Genomic DNA, 15408 nt, shown 5'->3' with positions numbered 1-15408 from the left:
ATTTTCTAAAAACATGTCAAACACCTTTATTTGTTCTCAAAAAAACAATTTTTTACTTTTAAAAACAAAAAAACAGATTTTTTAATTAAGGAGAGAGACACTCTCTTATTCTCTAAATCCAACATCCCTCTTTAACAGCTATTACAACTTATCCAACTGGCGTGTAATAACAGTTTGGTTTTTACTGTGAGATGCAACTTTAGCTTTTGTAATTAGAGAGAAAGGATATCAAAGAGAGTTTTGAGAGCACAAGAGAGGTTGTACTTGGGGCTCGGGCTTGGTTTCAAGGGTACTAAATGTGAGTTTTTGTGAGAGTACTGGTGAGAAATAGAGAAGCTTTGATCTCTGACTGTTTGAAGAATTGTAACAGCTATTGTTCTTAGTAGATTGTTGGGGATGATGCATAAACTGGAAGTAGACACTGCTATGGCCGAACCAGTATAAATTTGGTGTTCCTTGTCTTTGATTTGATTTCTCTTTCAAGTTCCATTCATTTCAATTCTATACTTGTTTTGTTGCTGTTCTTCTAACCTTGTTTGTAGAGATTTCAAGTCTTGTTGTTATGTTTGACAACAAAATCAGAGTCAGTTTGATCTTGAAGAATTTATTTTGAATTGGACTAAAAGAAACACTAAACAATAAAATAGGAAATAAAATATACATATATTACATGGAATTCTAAAAAAGTAATGAATTCAATAGAATGATAATCTGTTCTTTATAAGTAACAATAATAATACATTCAAGTCACACGATTGGGTTCTGAAATCTGACTTTTTTAAAAAAAAAAAAAATATATCAATAAAGGTATATGTGACAAATAACAAAGAAAATTCAAATGACATAACCCCCTAAAAACTAAACTTTACCCCCACACCCCAACATTTTCCCCATAATTTGATACAAATTAAATCAATCTTAAAAAAGATTCTTCACAAATAAATTTAACCCTTTTATTTCTCTATCTCCTCCTTTCTTTTCCTTCTTTGAACCTCTTCCTTTGTTCAACTACTATTTAACTGCCAATACCATTGCTGCTGTTCTCATTGTTTTCTGTGACTGTAACAACAGACTTTATAGAACTGGTGTCTACCCTTGGTGGACCAGAATGCCGCCTTGGCTTTGCAGGGGAGGGTGGGAACGCCAACCGTTTCTTGGCTGTCTCTGAGGATCCCTTCTCCAGTTCCCCATTTTTCTCAGCTCCAAATGGACTTTGCAGCCTGGACTTGGCTCTTGCAGACTCAGTTGGCACCATGTAACTAGGAAGTGCAGGAGAGCTAGCAAGGCTCTTGTCATCTCTCACCGACGAGCCAGCAATGCTATGCCTTCGGAACCTATCTGACTGCATGCTGACCATGCTTCTGTTATCATCATCCGGCACCCTACTCACTCTTGGGCTCGCAGACTTCACTTTCTTAGATGGCGTCGAAGAAATTGGCTTGGTTGGAGTTGAGGGGGACTGGAAACCAATATTGCTTGGCTTTTGATTGGCGGTAGGGGAGGAAAGCTTTTCGGAATTGAGAAGGTATTTGGCATAAGATTTGTTGATTTCGCCGCCAGAAATGCTGCGACTCTTTACAGATGAAGCATCAGTGTTTGAATCTTTATCCATTGTGCCACCGCTGCGATTCTCCCATGGTCTAGCAGCCATCCATCGTTCGAGCCAGCTCCAACCCCACGAGGGATTCCTTGGATCCATGAACATTGGGTTTACAGATTTCGAATTGTTCTTCAAGGTTTGCTATAATAAGAGTGATTCAAGGGTCAAACTCACAACTTGGTTTCAAATACAAAGAACAAAAAAGTAAAGTTCAAAATTACTTAATAATTAAAAATAAGCATTTAGTCTTACTTATAATCATTGTAAAATCTAAAACATAACTATCCCTAGCAAATGTAAATGTTTTCATTGCTCAATAGACCCAAGAGGGGTAGCTTAAGTGTCTAAGGTTCAAGTCCCTCTTGGGTACCTACATAGATACTGCTATGGTTTTCTGGTCCACAAATATCGTAGGGTTAGGCGGGAGCCTAATTTAAAAAAAAATTGAGGACTCAATAAGGCACAAGCTCGACACTGATGGTATCGTTCAATCAACTCATTTCATATACTTTTCCTTTTGTATTTTCACTACTCATCTATGATAGAGTTTAATTATGTAAAAGGAAAGGAATGGATTACCTGATGAGAGAATGCATAAGCTAATGCTCTTTCTCTTCTCATAGCAGCTTCATACTTGCCAAGTAGGTTTGCTTCAACTTGTTCCTTGGACTGTAAGCTATCATCCCATTCCTCCCCAAGCTGTAACAACTTTACAAGTTAACACCATCACAAATGTGGTTTTTCTAACCTAAATTTAGCCACATAACTGACAAAATGTTTGGATACCTCTTTCTGTTTTGGTAGCTATATGAAATAAAATATTAACACATTTTGCTACCATTTTGAAAAAAAATTCTTAACAAAGACAGTTCCTAATATCATGCAGCAACATGTTAGAGAATGATTCATGCCCCATTTAATAGATAACCAATGGATTGAGTTAAAAAAATAGACCCGCAAGTTCTCAAGCTCTTTCGCATGTTTCTGCAAGAGTTGTCTTTGGAGAGCCTGATTCTCCTCCAACATCCTGATCCTCCTCGATCGAATTTGAGACTGCACTCGAGCCAGAGTCTGCATACACCGCAGGGTATTTGTGGCTTGGCGTTTCACAACAGAACCCTCCATCAGTAATTTCAGCCTCACCAATCCTCTTAAGGCACGCAATGCCCTTCTAGCCTGAAAAGTTTACAACATAAATTCACCACCACAGAGAGTATGAAAACAAAGATTCCATGACAAGATAACTCGGTGGAACATTAATACCAGGTATCCTCGGAATGCTGTTTGAATCTTAACAGCAGCTGCTTCTTCCCCAAACTTTCCAGCAAACCGAGAAACTCTAGGGGCCGGGACAACCTCTGGGGCTGTCTGAGTAGCAACAACCACAGGCTCAGCCACTGCAGCAGGGTGAACTGCAATGGGGTTGTCATGGTTGTACTGTTCAATTTCTGCATCCGCTAATTTCACCTCTTCTTGTGGAGGAAGAGGTGGCAATGCAGCAGCAGAAGCTGCTGTGCCAGCATCAGAATCCAAGTGTGTTGGCTTCCCAAACCATTTCTTTTTCGATTTACTTGATCTCTGAAGAATGATAATGAAATTTCAGTCATTCACAAACTTGCAAAAGCAGCAACATTTTTGAAATAATGAAAGAAAGAAAAAAAGAAACTGAAAATTTTCAAACCCCGGCTGTCTTCTCCTTGGATTCTGGGCTGAGAGCTTTCTTCACATTAGAAAACCAATTTCCTTTCCTTCCCATCTTCTTATCATTCCTTTGGTTGACCCCTTTTGAGCAACAAATCAAAATACAAATCAAACATCTGAGAACATAATAATTTTCCCTTTGAAGGAGTAGTTGAACAAAAAGAACTACCACATCTGGACATTCAAAATGCAAGTGACAAGGGTTAAGGTGGTCAAATTGCTATTTATGTATTCCACGGCAGAAAAATGCATAAAAAAATTAAATCATAATAATAAAAAGAAACTCAGGATACTCGGTCTGTGTGAAATTAGAAACTCTAGAAAAGAAAAATTAAAAAAAAAAACTACCAATATTGTGAATCTACCTTGGGCTAATCCACCTTAACTGATCTAGAATAGTTGAATTTCCCATCTGCAAGAGGTTTCTCTACCACTACAGCATAAATCTCACAATCTCTTCAATCTTTCTACATTTTCTCAGCTAGCAAACGTAAAAAAGCTAACATTTTTATCCAAATTATGTCCAACAAGTAACTGGACAAACTTAAAAATCAAAATGGTGAAACACCCAGATTCTAAAAATGGCTAATATAAAACAAAATCAGAAAACCAAATAAAACAAAAACAAAAAACCCAGTTGAGGGGTCCAAAGAAAGAAAGAAAGAAAGGAAGAAGCTTGCTTACAAAGAGGTAGATCTCAAGGAACCCTTTTGTTCACTTCCACAGATTTGGCTCTCCTCTCTCTATCTTCAAAACAAAACCAAAAAGAGACGATATTATTGCAGACTTGAGAAGAAGACTAAGGAAGTAGTAGTCAAGACTCTCTCTTTCTCTCTTTTTTTCCCCTAAGCCACTTTGTAAAGAGGAAAGAAGAAAAAGATCAGATCTTGGCAAATAAGATTTCATTGATGGAGGAATATGAAGAAGGCCAGCTGGGTTTTGTTAATGTGTCCCCACTCCCTTTGGTGGGGTCTCTTTCTTCTTTCAATTCCCAACAGTAACTCTTCCTCCTAATTTGGATCAAAAGCATCACATACTATAATACTCTCACTCTCTCTTCTCACTTTTCACTTAGCCCACAGCTAAAAAGTGGGGCTACAGAGAAGCTGAAGACCGTCTTTTTTTGTCAATTTATATCAAACTAGATCACCAATTAATTAACGAGAATATACTATTTTACTCCTTGAATTTTATACAAAATACTAAAAATACATTCAAGTTTTCATAAATATTAAAATATTACCCTCTATTTTGTTGTTTATACCAAAATGGTACTCTAAACTTTTTTTTTAGTTAAATTTATATTTTCAAAGACCCTTTTGCCCTTACCTATATATTTTATCTATAATTAAAATTAGTTTTAATCCTTTTAATAAATTAATAGTAATACTTAAACTTTGTTTTTAAGAACATATAAACTTAAAAAATAATAAAAAATGAGAATAAAATCAAGTATTACATTTTATTATTATTTAATATTTGATTTTAACTTAAATAAATTTATAGTATTATTATTTATTTAAAGTATATAAATTTATTTAAGTTTATTTTTATTTACATTTTATTTAAGTTTATTTAATTTATTAAATAATTATAAATAAAATATATAAATGAAGAGTAAAGTGTCTTTAAAAAAAAGTTTAAATAATTTTGACTAAAAATATATCTAGGCTACCATTTTGGTATAAACAACAAAACAAAAGTACTATTTTAATATTTATGAAAATTATGTCACATCTCTAATATTTTGCATAAACCCAGAAAACCAAATCAGTATATTCTCTTAATTAACTGTCTTAATTTATGCTTCACTATTCAAACTTTGAAGCCTCTTGTAAAATTATTTTAAAAGAATGTTAGAAGACACTTTTTCATTGGTATTTTTTTTTAAGAAATATATAATTTATTGGCATAAAGTAAACTAACTGAACGTGATCTTCTATTCACTTCGTTTATATTTATTGATTTAGTTAGTCCCACTTAAATAAATACCACCACATACTCGTGTATCCTATCATGCACACCACTTTTTGTTTTTCAGCTTTAACTCATTCCACCATTGAAATGTTAAATTTCGAAAGTTAAAATGAAACCTTATAGTTGTGTTTGGTAAAATTTTTGTTTTTGAATTTTTTAAACACAAAAATGAAAATATTATTTTTATTTTTGTTTTTTATTTTTAAAAAATAAAAATATGTTTGATAATTATTTTTGTTTTTTGTTTTTAAAATTAAAAAATAATAAATGCGTTTGATAACTTTTATTTTTATGTTTTGTTTAGCAATATAAAATGAGGTGGTGATTTGAAGAAGAGAAGAAAAAAAAAACTAAAAGTTAAAAATAATTTAAAAAAATTTTGAAAGTGAAAATTTTTTATTTTCAAAATTTAATAAATTTTGTTTAAAATTTAAAAAAATAAAAAATAAAAATAGAGTTACCAAACACTATTTTATGTTTAATTGTCAAATTTTTAATTAATTAAATAAAAAACTGTTTTTTTAATGGTTACCAAATAGCACCTATATATATAAGGAGCGACTAAAGTACACCCAAAAATTAATTGGTCCGGGGTAGCCATTTTACTATTTCCACATCTAAATATTTTTTTTTTCCAATTTTTTTTATGATTTGTACACTGTAATCATTTAAGACATCTTATAAATTTTCAAGAAATAGTTTACAATACTGAAAACAATGTTCAAACAGTTAAATTTTACACACGCATACAAAAAAGTAGACACACGTGCAATAAGTTGTTTGAACTTTATTTTCAGTACTGTAAATTATTAAAAATTTACAGTATGTCTTAAATGACTACAATGTACATTGTCATAAAAATTAAAAAAAAATATTTACGTGCCAAAATGAGCCACTTGATTGCACCAATGCAATCAAAAAATTGATTGCACTGAAGTGACTCTCTCTATATATAAATATATATTATTTAAAAAAAAAAGTGAGATGACCCTTTTAAATTGGCAAAATTTATAATCAATTGGCATAAAATTATGTAACAAGTTATCTTAAATTTAATCCATTAATATATATCTAATTTTGGCATGTAAATGGGGCGGGTCTGTCCCGCCCCGCCTCGGTTTAATCGGGGTGGGTTTGTCTTGCCCTATTTATTACATTTAACTTTTTTTCTTAAAAAACATTAAATTATAATTTTAGAATTCTCCTTAAACCTAAACATTATTTTTTATTGCAATCTTTATTTTTTACACTTCATATCAACTACACCCTCAAATATTTTATGTTGTTTTTTCATTTTAAAATTTACAAAAATAAATACAAGAAAAAAGATGAATTATATAAAACATATTTTTCAATATTTACAATTCTTTCATAGAGTAGTTGTGGAATAAAAAATTATATAAATTTTACACCTAAAGTCTATTTAGAATTAAGAATATTCTAAACTACACATAAAATGTCAATTTTACATACTATGTATGTATATAAGTAGCATGAGAGAATTGTGTTAGAGTATAAAAAAAAAAAAAAAAAATTGGAGCGGGGCAGCTCCGCCCCGTTTGAATTAATAGTGGGGCGGAGCAACCCCGCCCCAAATTCTGTCCCGTTTTTACCGGGACAAAGACGTCCCGTCGGGTCGGGGCCCCGCCCCGCCTCACTGCCCCAATTTGCTATGCCTAATCTAGTTCCATTTAAATAATATATTTTGATTTATTGCTGCTTCTTGTTGAAAAAAACACATCATTTTTTTAGCACTTAAGTTGAAAAATTAGTTGATACCTTGCTTAGACTTAAACAAAAGGGAACTAGCATAATGCCAACACTTTTCACTTATTTCTATTTTGTTTTAGCACAATATACATTTTGTATAAATTTCCATTGTTTATCTGTTTTTTTTTTTTTGGAATAATTACAAAGTTTTATAGCTAGAAGGAGTATATAATAGAAAAGTGGGGTAGGGATTACATAGTTATTATATTAAATCACAATAAAATCTTAAGGCATAATCCAACTTGCCCTTTTAAAAAATGGAAGGTTATGTTATGGATCTTAATCTATTTAAATTTCTTATTCGTTTTTATTTTGAGCTTATATATGCCTAGTGTGGTCCTTGTAATTTTGTACTTAAAAACAAGAAGAAAAAATCCTTGCAAAAAAAAAAAGAACAAGAAGAAAAACTAATGAATAAGAACAGAGTTATTCAATGGTTAGCTACTTATAGTTCTAGATTACTTACACACTTTGATGGTATAAATGGTATTATCATTTTCATATTTTCAACAATTATTAATTATTTCAATTAATACGAACCATCTATTATTTTTGGCAAATTAATAATTGTCTTATGCCCATCTCTTCCAAATTTTGATGCAGTGCATTAATATTTGAATAAGTTTGACTTTCATATAGACTTGGTTTGCTGGACACCCAACATGATTCTACATGCCACGTTATGAAATGCTGACAATATTTTAATCAATTTTAAAAAACTTTGTATTAATATAAAGTAAAAAGCAGAAGAAAATGAATTGGCAATGAGAGTAGTTGTAGATCACACACTCTGTCTCATCTCATTTAATTATTTATAGTTATACTTATACATATAGAAAAGTTTTAATATATTGTGAGGTGTGACAACAACAATCTTGAAATGAGTAGTGATTTATTAGGGCTTTCAAGTGCCATAATTACTTGTACTGCTCATTGATTATGTGACACATCCCAATGGTTACCATAAGCTGCAAATGTAGGGCACAAGAATCAATTATTTTCTTTCTTTTTTAACATTTTTTTTCTCCATTATTTCCTTCTCTGAGCTACTTACAAATTGAGCTTTAAAGGCAGAAGTTATCACTACTGTGGACCTGTGGTATAATAGTTATGAGTATGAAATAGGAAAAACAACAAAGCTTTGTAATAGATATTATGTTTTGTTTTTTTTATACATACATATATATTTGCTGGATAATGGAATTGAACAACCTTTTTACTATGTTTCAGGTTATGTTATGTTGTTATTTTATCATGTTGGATAATTGAATTGAACAAACTTGTTGTTTTTATTTATATTTTAGTTCACATGATTGAATTGAACAACCTTTTCACTACGTGACATGTTTTGTTTTGTGTATATTTTATTTTGTTGGATAATTGAATTGAACAACCTTTTCACTAAATATTTTGAAGGAATCTTTGGGCGGATAGAGATTGGTGGAATGAGAGGATTAGTAAGAGTCCACAAATACAAATTAGTTGTTTGGCCAAAAAAAAAAAAAAAAAGAAGAAGGAATAGGAGGGAGATTATAGAGGAAGGACTCCCAAGATGGAAAAATTCGATATTTTTTTTTTCATAATTATTTACTTACACTTTTATGGTTTCAATAGTTTATTTTTTATATTTTAACAATCAATACAAAATAACGTATTGAGTTTAATTTTAATAATACAATATTACTTAAAATTATTTGCCACAAAAATACTTAAATTATTTTTGTATTTAGAATATTTTATTTAAATAAAAAAATACTATTTTTACTTTTAAAATAGGTTAGCCGTTAAAGAAATTGTAGGAAAAATTGGTCTTACCCCTACACCAACTCACACACTAATTAGAAAACACAAGGTCAAGATAGACCTTTCACACACGATATTCAGACAAGCTAATAATAAGCCACGTATCTAATTCGAAATAGTACACATGCTGATCTAATTTGTTCCTAATTACTATTTTCATTCAAAGCTAAACAAGACTTTGAAAATTCATCAGAAAAATCGAAGAAATTAGGGCACAAAGTAGAAACACAATCAAAAGGAGAATAAGGAAGAACTACACCAAATTTATCGAGCTTCACCCCAAGATTAAGGGCTACGTCCTCGTTGAACTCGCCTCAGAGAATGTCCTGCTTTTCACTATCTCGGTGAACAAGTTACAACAACAATGGAGATTTCAAGCTACATAATCCGATCGGTAATCTCTTCTTTTCAAACTCTGCGAGTTTCTTTCCTTCTATTTTTCCTCTCAACTATCTCTCTTTCTTTTTCTTATTACATAAAAATGCCTCGAGTATATTCTTTCACTAAGCAGATGGGTATTTATATCTATCAAGGGATTCTCTCTTTTTCTGGTAAGTACTGAACTCCCTATCTAGATAAGTCTTGTTGAATATGTTATGTTGAGTAGGCCAGTTCTGTTATTTAGTTATTGATATGTTGTAACGACCTTTTTCTGTGCCGCTCATGTGGAGATTTAAACAACAATTTCCACCTAAATCTCCATATGGGCTATTGAGTAGTGAGTTTCCTTCTCTGAGAGTCTTTGCTCTTTAGGCCTTAGGGTTATCCTCCATGGTCAATCCCTAATAAATTCATACAATGCTTGAACTTAGTTAGGGTTGCCACTTTTGTTCCCATGTTTGCTAAGTTATCTTCAGTAGGCACCTTTTCTATGATTATTTCTCCCCGTGTTACTTTGTCTATGATGAAATGGTATTTGATTTCAACATGTTTGGTCCTGTCATGGAATACAAGATTTTTACATAAGTGTATATTGCCCTGACTATCTGAGTAGACAATAGGTGTCCCTTTGAGTAGTTTAAGCTCATGTATTTCTATTCTTCTTCATCTTTGGGATATTGTGACCTTGATAATTGATGTTGATTTGTAATAGGATGTTTAGTTACTTTGGCTCTTTTCATTGAGAATTTCTCAATGATTTTGAGAATATAATCCCTCTGATGTAACATTAGTTCTCCTTTATCCTTGTTCCTGTAGGTATTAAATAGAAAAATATCAAAATACATAGCAGAAAGGCAGGGGAGGGGATTTTCAAAAAAATATTAATACCAGCCAGGATCTCACATATATATATATATACATTAAATTAATACATAGAAGGATATAGAGATTACCTCCCGTAACTTATCAAGTACCATTGAATCTTTTCGTAAAAATCAAGGATCTTCCTATCCAAGTTGAAAGCTCACACCTAGCCTTCCAAGTCATTCCTCTAACGCACAAGGACGTGTGTGGGCACGTAGGATTCATAGGTTGATTTTAGGCTCTCTAGATATTCTTAGCACATGAGATCTAGAGAGGTTTGAGAAAAGAGAAGGCTATGGAAACTTCTAGAATTTCAGGCTTAGAAATTCTAATGTTTCTTTTCTTTGAGATAGTCTGATAACCAAAAACTACTGACTTAGAAAAGAATCACTTCTTTTCAGGTTTATAAAAGATGATTAAAACTATTTTAATATTCTTTATTTAATTAAATTAAAACTGATTAGTTATAATGTAACACCCTACTAATCCATAACCGTTACACTGTGTGTTTAAAATAATGTTTAACTCGTTAAGCGAGTTCTTTGGACTCAAAAGTGTAATTAAAGTTAATTAAATGTTTAAGTATTAAAATTTTTGGTCCAAAGGTATAAACTTTTCCACAAAAACTTTAAATGTATACGAGGGATCCCAAAAAGAGTTTTAAACAAAGCATAATTACAACCAAGGTTACAAAAATAGCCGACCTAAGCGGCAAAACTGGACTTATACTCTAAGTCCCTCAATAATAACTCGACCGTGGTGACCGAGCAGGCTGAATATGTACGCTCCGCCCTAGAGCCTTCCAACTCATGGCTAGCCCATCTTCCCTTTGCCCTTACCTACACCACAAAGCATCCATGAGCCATGGCCGAACAAGAAAACTCAACTAGGCATAACAAGTATTCAATTAAACATAAACTTTAAACAACGTGCTTCACAGATTATAAACAAACTCAAGTCAAATTTCCAACAAGTTATATGACCTATGTCGAATAAGTGTGTACCGCACCCCCATAGTGGCCCTGCCATAACGGCCTACATTCCGCATGATTATTGTCGAATACGACCCATGGCGACCAATCACAAACAATTATAAGACAACAAATGCAATAGATGCAATTACAGAACAAGGGTATATAACCCTAATCAGAATCAGTGCACGGTTATAACCACGTTCAAAAGTCAGGGCCATTGCCTTACACTAGGTGCATGTGCTAGTTTTCTTACCTCAAGTCTCATGCTAAGGACAGAACGACCTCGAGTGCGATCCTTTTCCTGAGCCTTGCGGAAACCCTAGTCACAACATGAGTGATACGCTCATTAGGAACTAAGTCTAGAGACAAGCTCCAAAATTAAACCCTAGCTCTCGGGACCTCCAATTCCATTCAACAGGGAAAGGAAATCGTCCCCTGAGCCCCCAAGTGGGCCTCCAAATCAGATCCTATTTCCCAAAAATCAGAAAACCCACGTTTCGGGGCACCTGGTGTTAGGATTAATGCCCTAAAAGTAGGGCTGGAAATTCTTGTAAATGTGTCAGATTCGTGTTGACATTATTATGACATGACACGACACGATTAAAGTAAACACGAACACGACACAATTATTAAATGTGTCAAAAATACGAACACGACACGATTATTAAACGGGTCAACACGACACGAACACGACACGACACAATAACACGATTATGACACGATTAATCATAATTATACGAACAAAATCATAAAGCCTATGCAAATTATTCGTATTATCGTGTCTGACACGATTATGACACGACACGATTATTAAACAGGTCAACACGATTATGACACGACATGATTAAGGTAAACATGAACACAACACGATTATTAAATGTGTCAAAAACTCAAACGCGAATACGACACGATTATTAAATGTGTTGTGTTCGTGTTTACCTTAATCGAATCGTGTCGTGTCTCGTGTCGTGACCCAAATTGCCAGCCCTACCTAAAAGCATGTAAAGACATTTTATTGAATTAAATAAAAAGAACAATTTTATTGTATTTGAATATTATAATTATTGTTTGAATTAATTATATGATAATATCAAGAAAATTCCTTATTCATTCATGAGAATATGATCTTGTATTAGTATGAGAGAATTAAGATTATATATAATGAATAAAATAGTCAGTAACATATTAAAAAAATGAATCTTTAATAAATGGTTACTAGTGTGGTTTACTAAGCATACATGATGTAAGTGATCTAGATTTGTATTACTTATGTGGATAGACATCTTACTAAAGGTGTTGTATATAATAGAGATTATATATGACAGGACCTGTAACGCCCTGAATAGTCAGACTCGTTACACCGTGTGTTAAAAATAGTGCTTAACTCGTTAAGCGAGTCGTTTGGACTTCAAAGTGTAATTAGGGTTAAACGACGATTTAAGTATTAAAAGTTTTGGCCAAAAAGTTGGACTTTTCATTTAAAAGCTTAAGTAATTACATAGGATCCCAAAGGTTCAAACAAATACAAGTTCATTAAAAAATAAATACAGACTTAGCCGACCAAAGCGACAAAACTTCCACTAAACTCTTGTTCCCCAAAATATCTCGATCGTGGTGGCCGAGCAGGCTAAGTATGTACACGCTGCCCCCATAGCTCTCCAACTCATGGCTGCTCCATCTTTCCTTTGCCCTTACCTGCACCATGAAGCACCCGTGAGCTGAGTCCCAACAAGAAAACCCAACAATCATACATATAAGAAAATAACATTATCATATATTGCATATTATATAACCACATCATAGTCATTTAGACTTTCAACCAATATATTTTCCAAACATTATACGACTCATGCCAAGTGGATGGACATTCCATCTTCATAATGGCCCCGCCACTGTGGTGGATCCCAGGTCTGCGTTATGGCATCGCCACTATGGCGCACATTACACATGTGATGCCATTAACGGTCTCCTAACCAGACATTCAATACCAACAATTATAATAGCATAAATTCATTCACAACAGACATTCAACTATAATGGTATCATGGCACACTTCCTTCCGTGCCCTACAATTGGGGCACACACCCTATACTGGGTGCAAGAAACAATCTTCTTACCTTAGATCCTCTGCGATAGGGTAGGGTGACAACGAGAATGATCCTTTCTTTCCCGAGCCTTGCGATACCCCTAGTCACAACATAATAATGGATATCCATCAAGGACTAAACTAATTAAAAGTTTCAAAAATTGATCCCTAGCCTCCGAGACCTCGAATTATACTAAACCGGGTAGTAAAATCCTTCATGAGCCCTTAGGTTTGAGTTACCGAGCTTAAAAACCCCAATTGGCTAAAACTCTCTATGTGAGTCGTGACACTCCTCAAAGGCGTCGCGACCCTCTTCAAGTCAGAGAGTCTCCCAAGTCCATTTCGTGGACAAGCGTCGCAACGCAATCTACCCAGCGTCGCGATGCTAAGGCGGTTCAGCAAACCCCCTAGGTCTCTGAGTTCATGCGGGCCGTGGCGCACCAAAAACAGCACTGCGGCGCAACCCCGCAAACCCAGAATTCCTGCGATTCTAGAAATCGTAAATCCTTCCCAATCCACCCTAAACTTGATTTCTAACCCAATTCAACCACAAAATTACACCAGCATACAAAACCACCACAAGGCAATCATCAAAACCCTCTAAACACCGCCAAAGTTGAAACTCTAAGATTTCAACCAAAATACCAAAAATCATAAAATAAAAGCTTGAGAATTGAGATTACCTCCTAGAATTTGAGTTCCCCCAGCTAGGTCCTCTAGTCTAATAGCCTCTAATCCCCAAGTCCTAGCTTCCAATTCCCACCAAGGACAACCCTAAGCTTGAAACTCAGCAAATTCCCTTCACAAGCTTGAGAGAACCACTTGCAAGGGAGAGAAAGAGAGCAACAGAAAGAAACTTGAATGAGAGGTTTGCCTCAGGCTAAGTCTGAATTATCCCTAGGAAAAAGACTATTGTAATGCCCTGAAATCCCTAATGCAGTTTAATGGCTGGATTAGTAGGTCGGGAGGGCCATAATTGTTTAATTATGCCATTAACTGATAATATGCATGTTTATGTGAATTATATTATAATATGATGTTAAATTCATGCATGTGGGTCCACATTTGATTGCTAACGTGTTTTGGTAAATTGGCCCGTTGATGGCATATTTGTGTATTTTGGTGCATATTGTGATTTATGGATGAGATCCCATTATTATGGAGATATATTCGAGCTATTCGGCATGAGACGGTCTTATATTTCAAATTAGCAGTTTTGTCATAACGGGGTCATTTATTGGGATATTGAGTAATGAGAGTGTATATTTGATAATAAATTGGGAGTTATTGAGATCAGGAGGAAATTCTGGGAGTTTTGACTATTATGTCCCCGGGGGTGTTTTTGGGACCCCGAGCATTAGGTTTTATTTGAGGTTACTTAAGCCTGAAGTAGTTCATCAGATAGAACCGTACGTTAGAAAACACTTTCTCTCTTCCCATTAGTTCCTTTTACCGTTCGAGGCAATTTCGAAGAAATCTTGAGTTCTAGGAATCGGAATCAAGCGAGGATTGAGGCATAGCGATTGTAATGCCCTGGTTAGCCAAGACCGCTACACTGTGTACTTATAAAGGTGCAAGACTTGCTAACCAAGTCATTAATTTAAAAACGTGTCACTAAACAAGTATGAGCTAGGGTTAAAAAGGTTTTGGTCTCAAAAGTTTCATTTTATAAAATTAAACAGTTATATACACGGGATCCCAAAAGAAATAGAGTTTAAAAGTTGGATTACAGACTTCCAAAATAATACAAACAACTGTTAGCCATACTAAGGCAAAATGGACAATCTTTGGGTCTCGCGTCCCTGCCTAAACCTCAACCGTGGCGGCTGAGCAACTGGCCATGTACATTCCGCTCGCAGAGCTCTCCATATCAAGGCTGATCAAGTTTACCCTTGCCTTTACCTGCACCACGTAGCACCCGTTAGCCAAGGCCCAGCAAGAAAACATGATATGCAACACAAGCAGTAATAACAGATAACAAACTCACTAAGAATGGACCCTCATCATATAATCAACATTAATCATTCAACATAAATTCAGAATCATGGATGCATTCAGACACTTATAACATTCATATCACATAATAATCAGGCCCGACAACTTAGGCCGCACCCTCTGTTTATCCCACTGACTTCGGCCCGCTTAAACCGAGCTCAGTGCATATTAAGCTGTCCTCGGCTACCAGTGGCCAAGCCGTGCCCTGTGCGCTAGTGTAACCCTTGGCACCCTTAGGCCGTTGGTTCACTAATTAG

At 34.3% G+C, this 15408-nt stretch overlaps 1 protein-coding gene across 2 annotated transcripts; it reads right to left on the bottom strand.

Moving 5' to 3' along the window:
- Positions 1-666: 666 nt before the first annotated feature.
- Positions 667-4208, bottom strand: LOC133831048 (protein IQ-DOMAIN 2-like). 2 transcript variants are annotated; one of them, XM_062261212.1, is made up of 6 exons: positions 3986-4208; positions 3282-3382; positions 2864-3178; positions 2555-2776; positions 2180-2299; positions 667-1741 (listed from the first exon to the last, which is right to left on the bottom strand). In XM_062261212.1, exons 2-6 carry the CDS (start codon positions 3354-3356, stop codon positions 1016-1018), a joined length of 1458 nt encoding a protein of 485 aa, XP_062117196.1. In that variant the 5' UTR covers positions 3357-3382; positions 3986-4208; the 3' UTR covers positions 667-1015. The 2 variants fall into 2 exon arrangements, with proteins under 2 accessions (XP_062117196.1, XP_062117197.1); XM_062261213.1 differs by lacking the exon at positions 3986-4208 and having other exon boundaries at positions 3282-3401.
- Positions 4209-15408: the final 11200 nt, after the last annotated feature.

The sequence above is a fragment of the Humulus lupulus genome, chromosome 4 (genome assembly GCF_963169125.1).
Source record: "Humulus lupulus chromosome 4, drHumLupu1.1, whole genome shotgun sequence".
Lineage (NCBI taxonomy): Eukaryota > Viridiplantae > Streptophyta > Magnoliopsida > Rosales > Cannabaceae > Humulus > Humulus lupulus.
The sequence above is the reverse complement of the archived record's forward strand: the minus strand, read 5'-3'. Positions and strand labels throughout refer to the sequence as shown.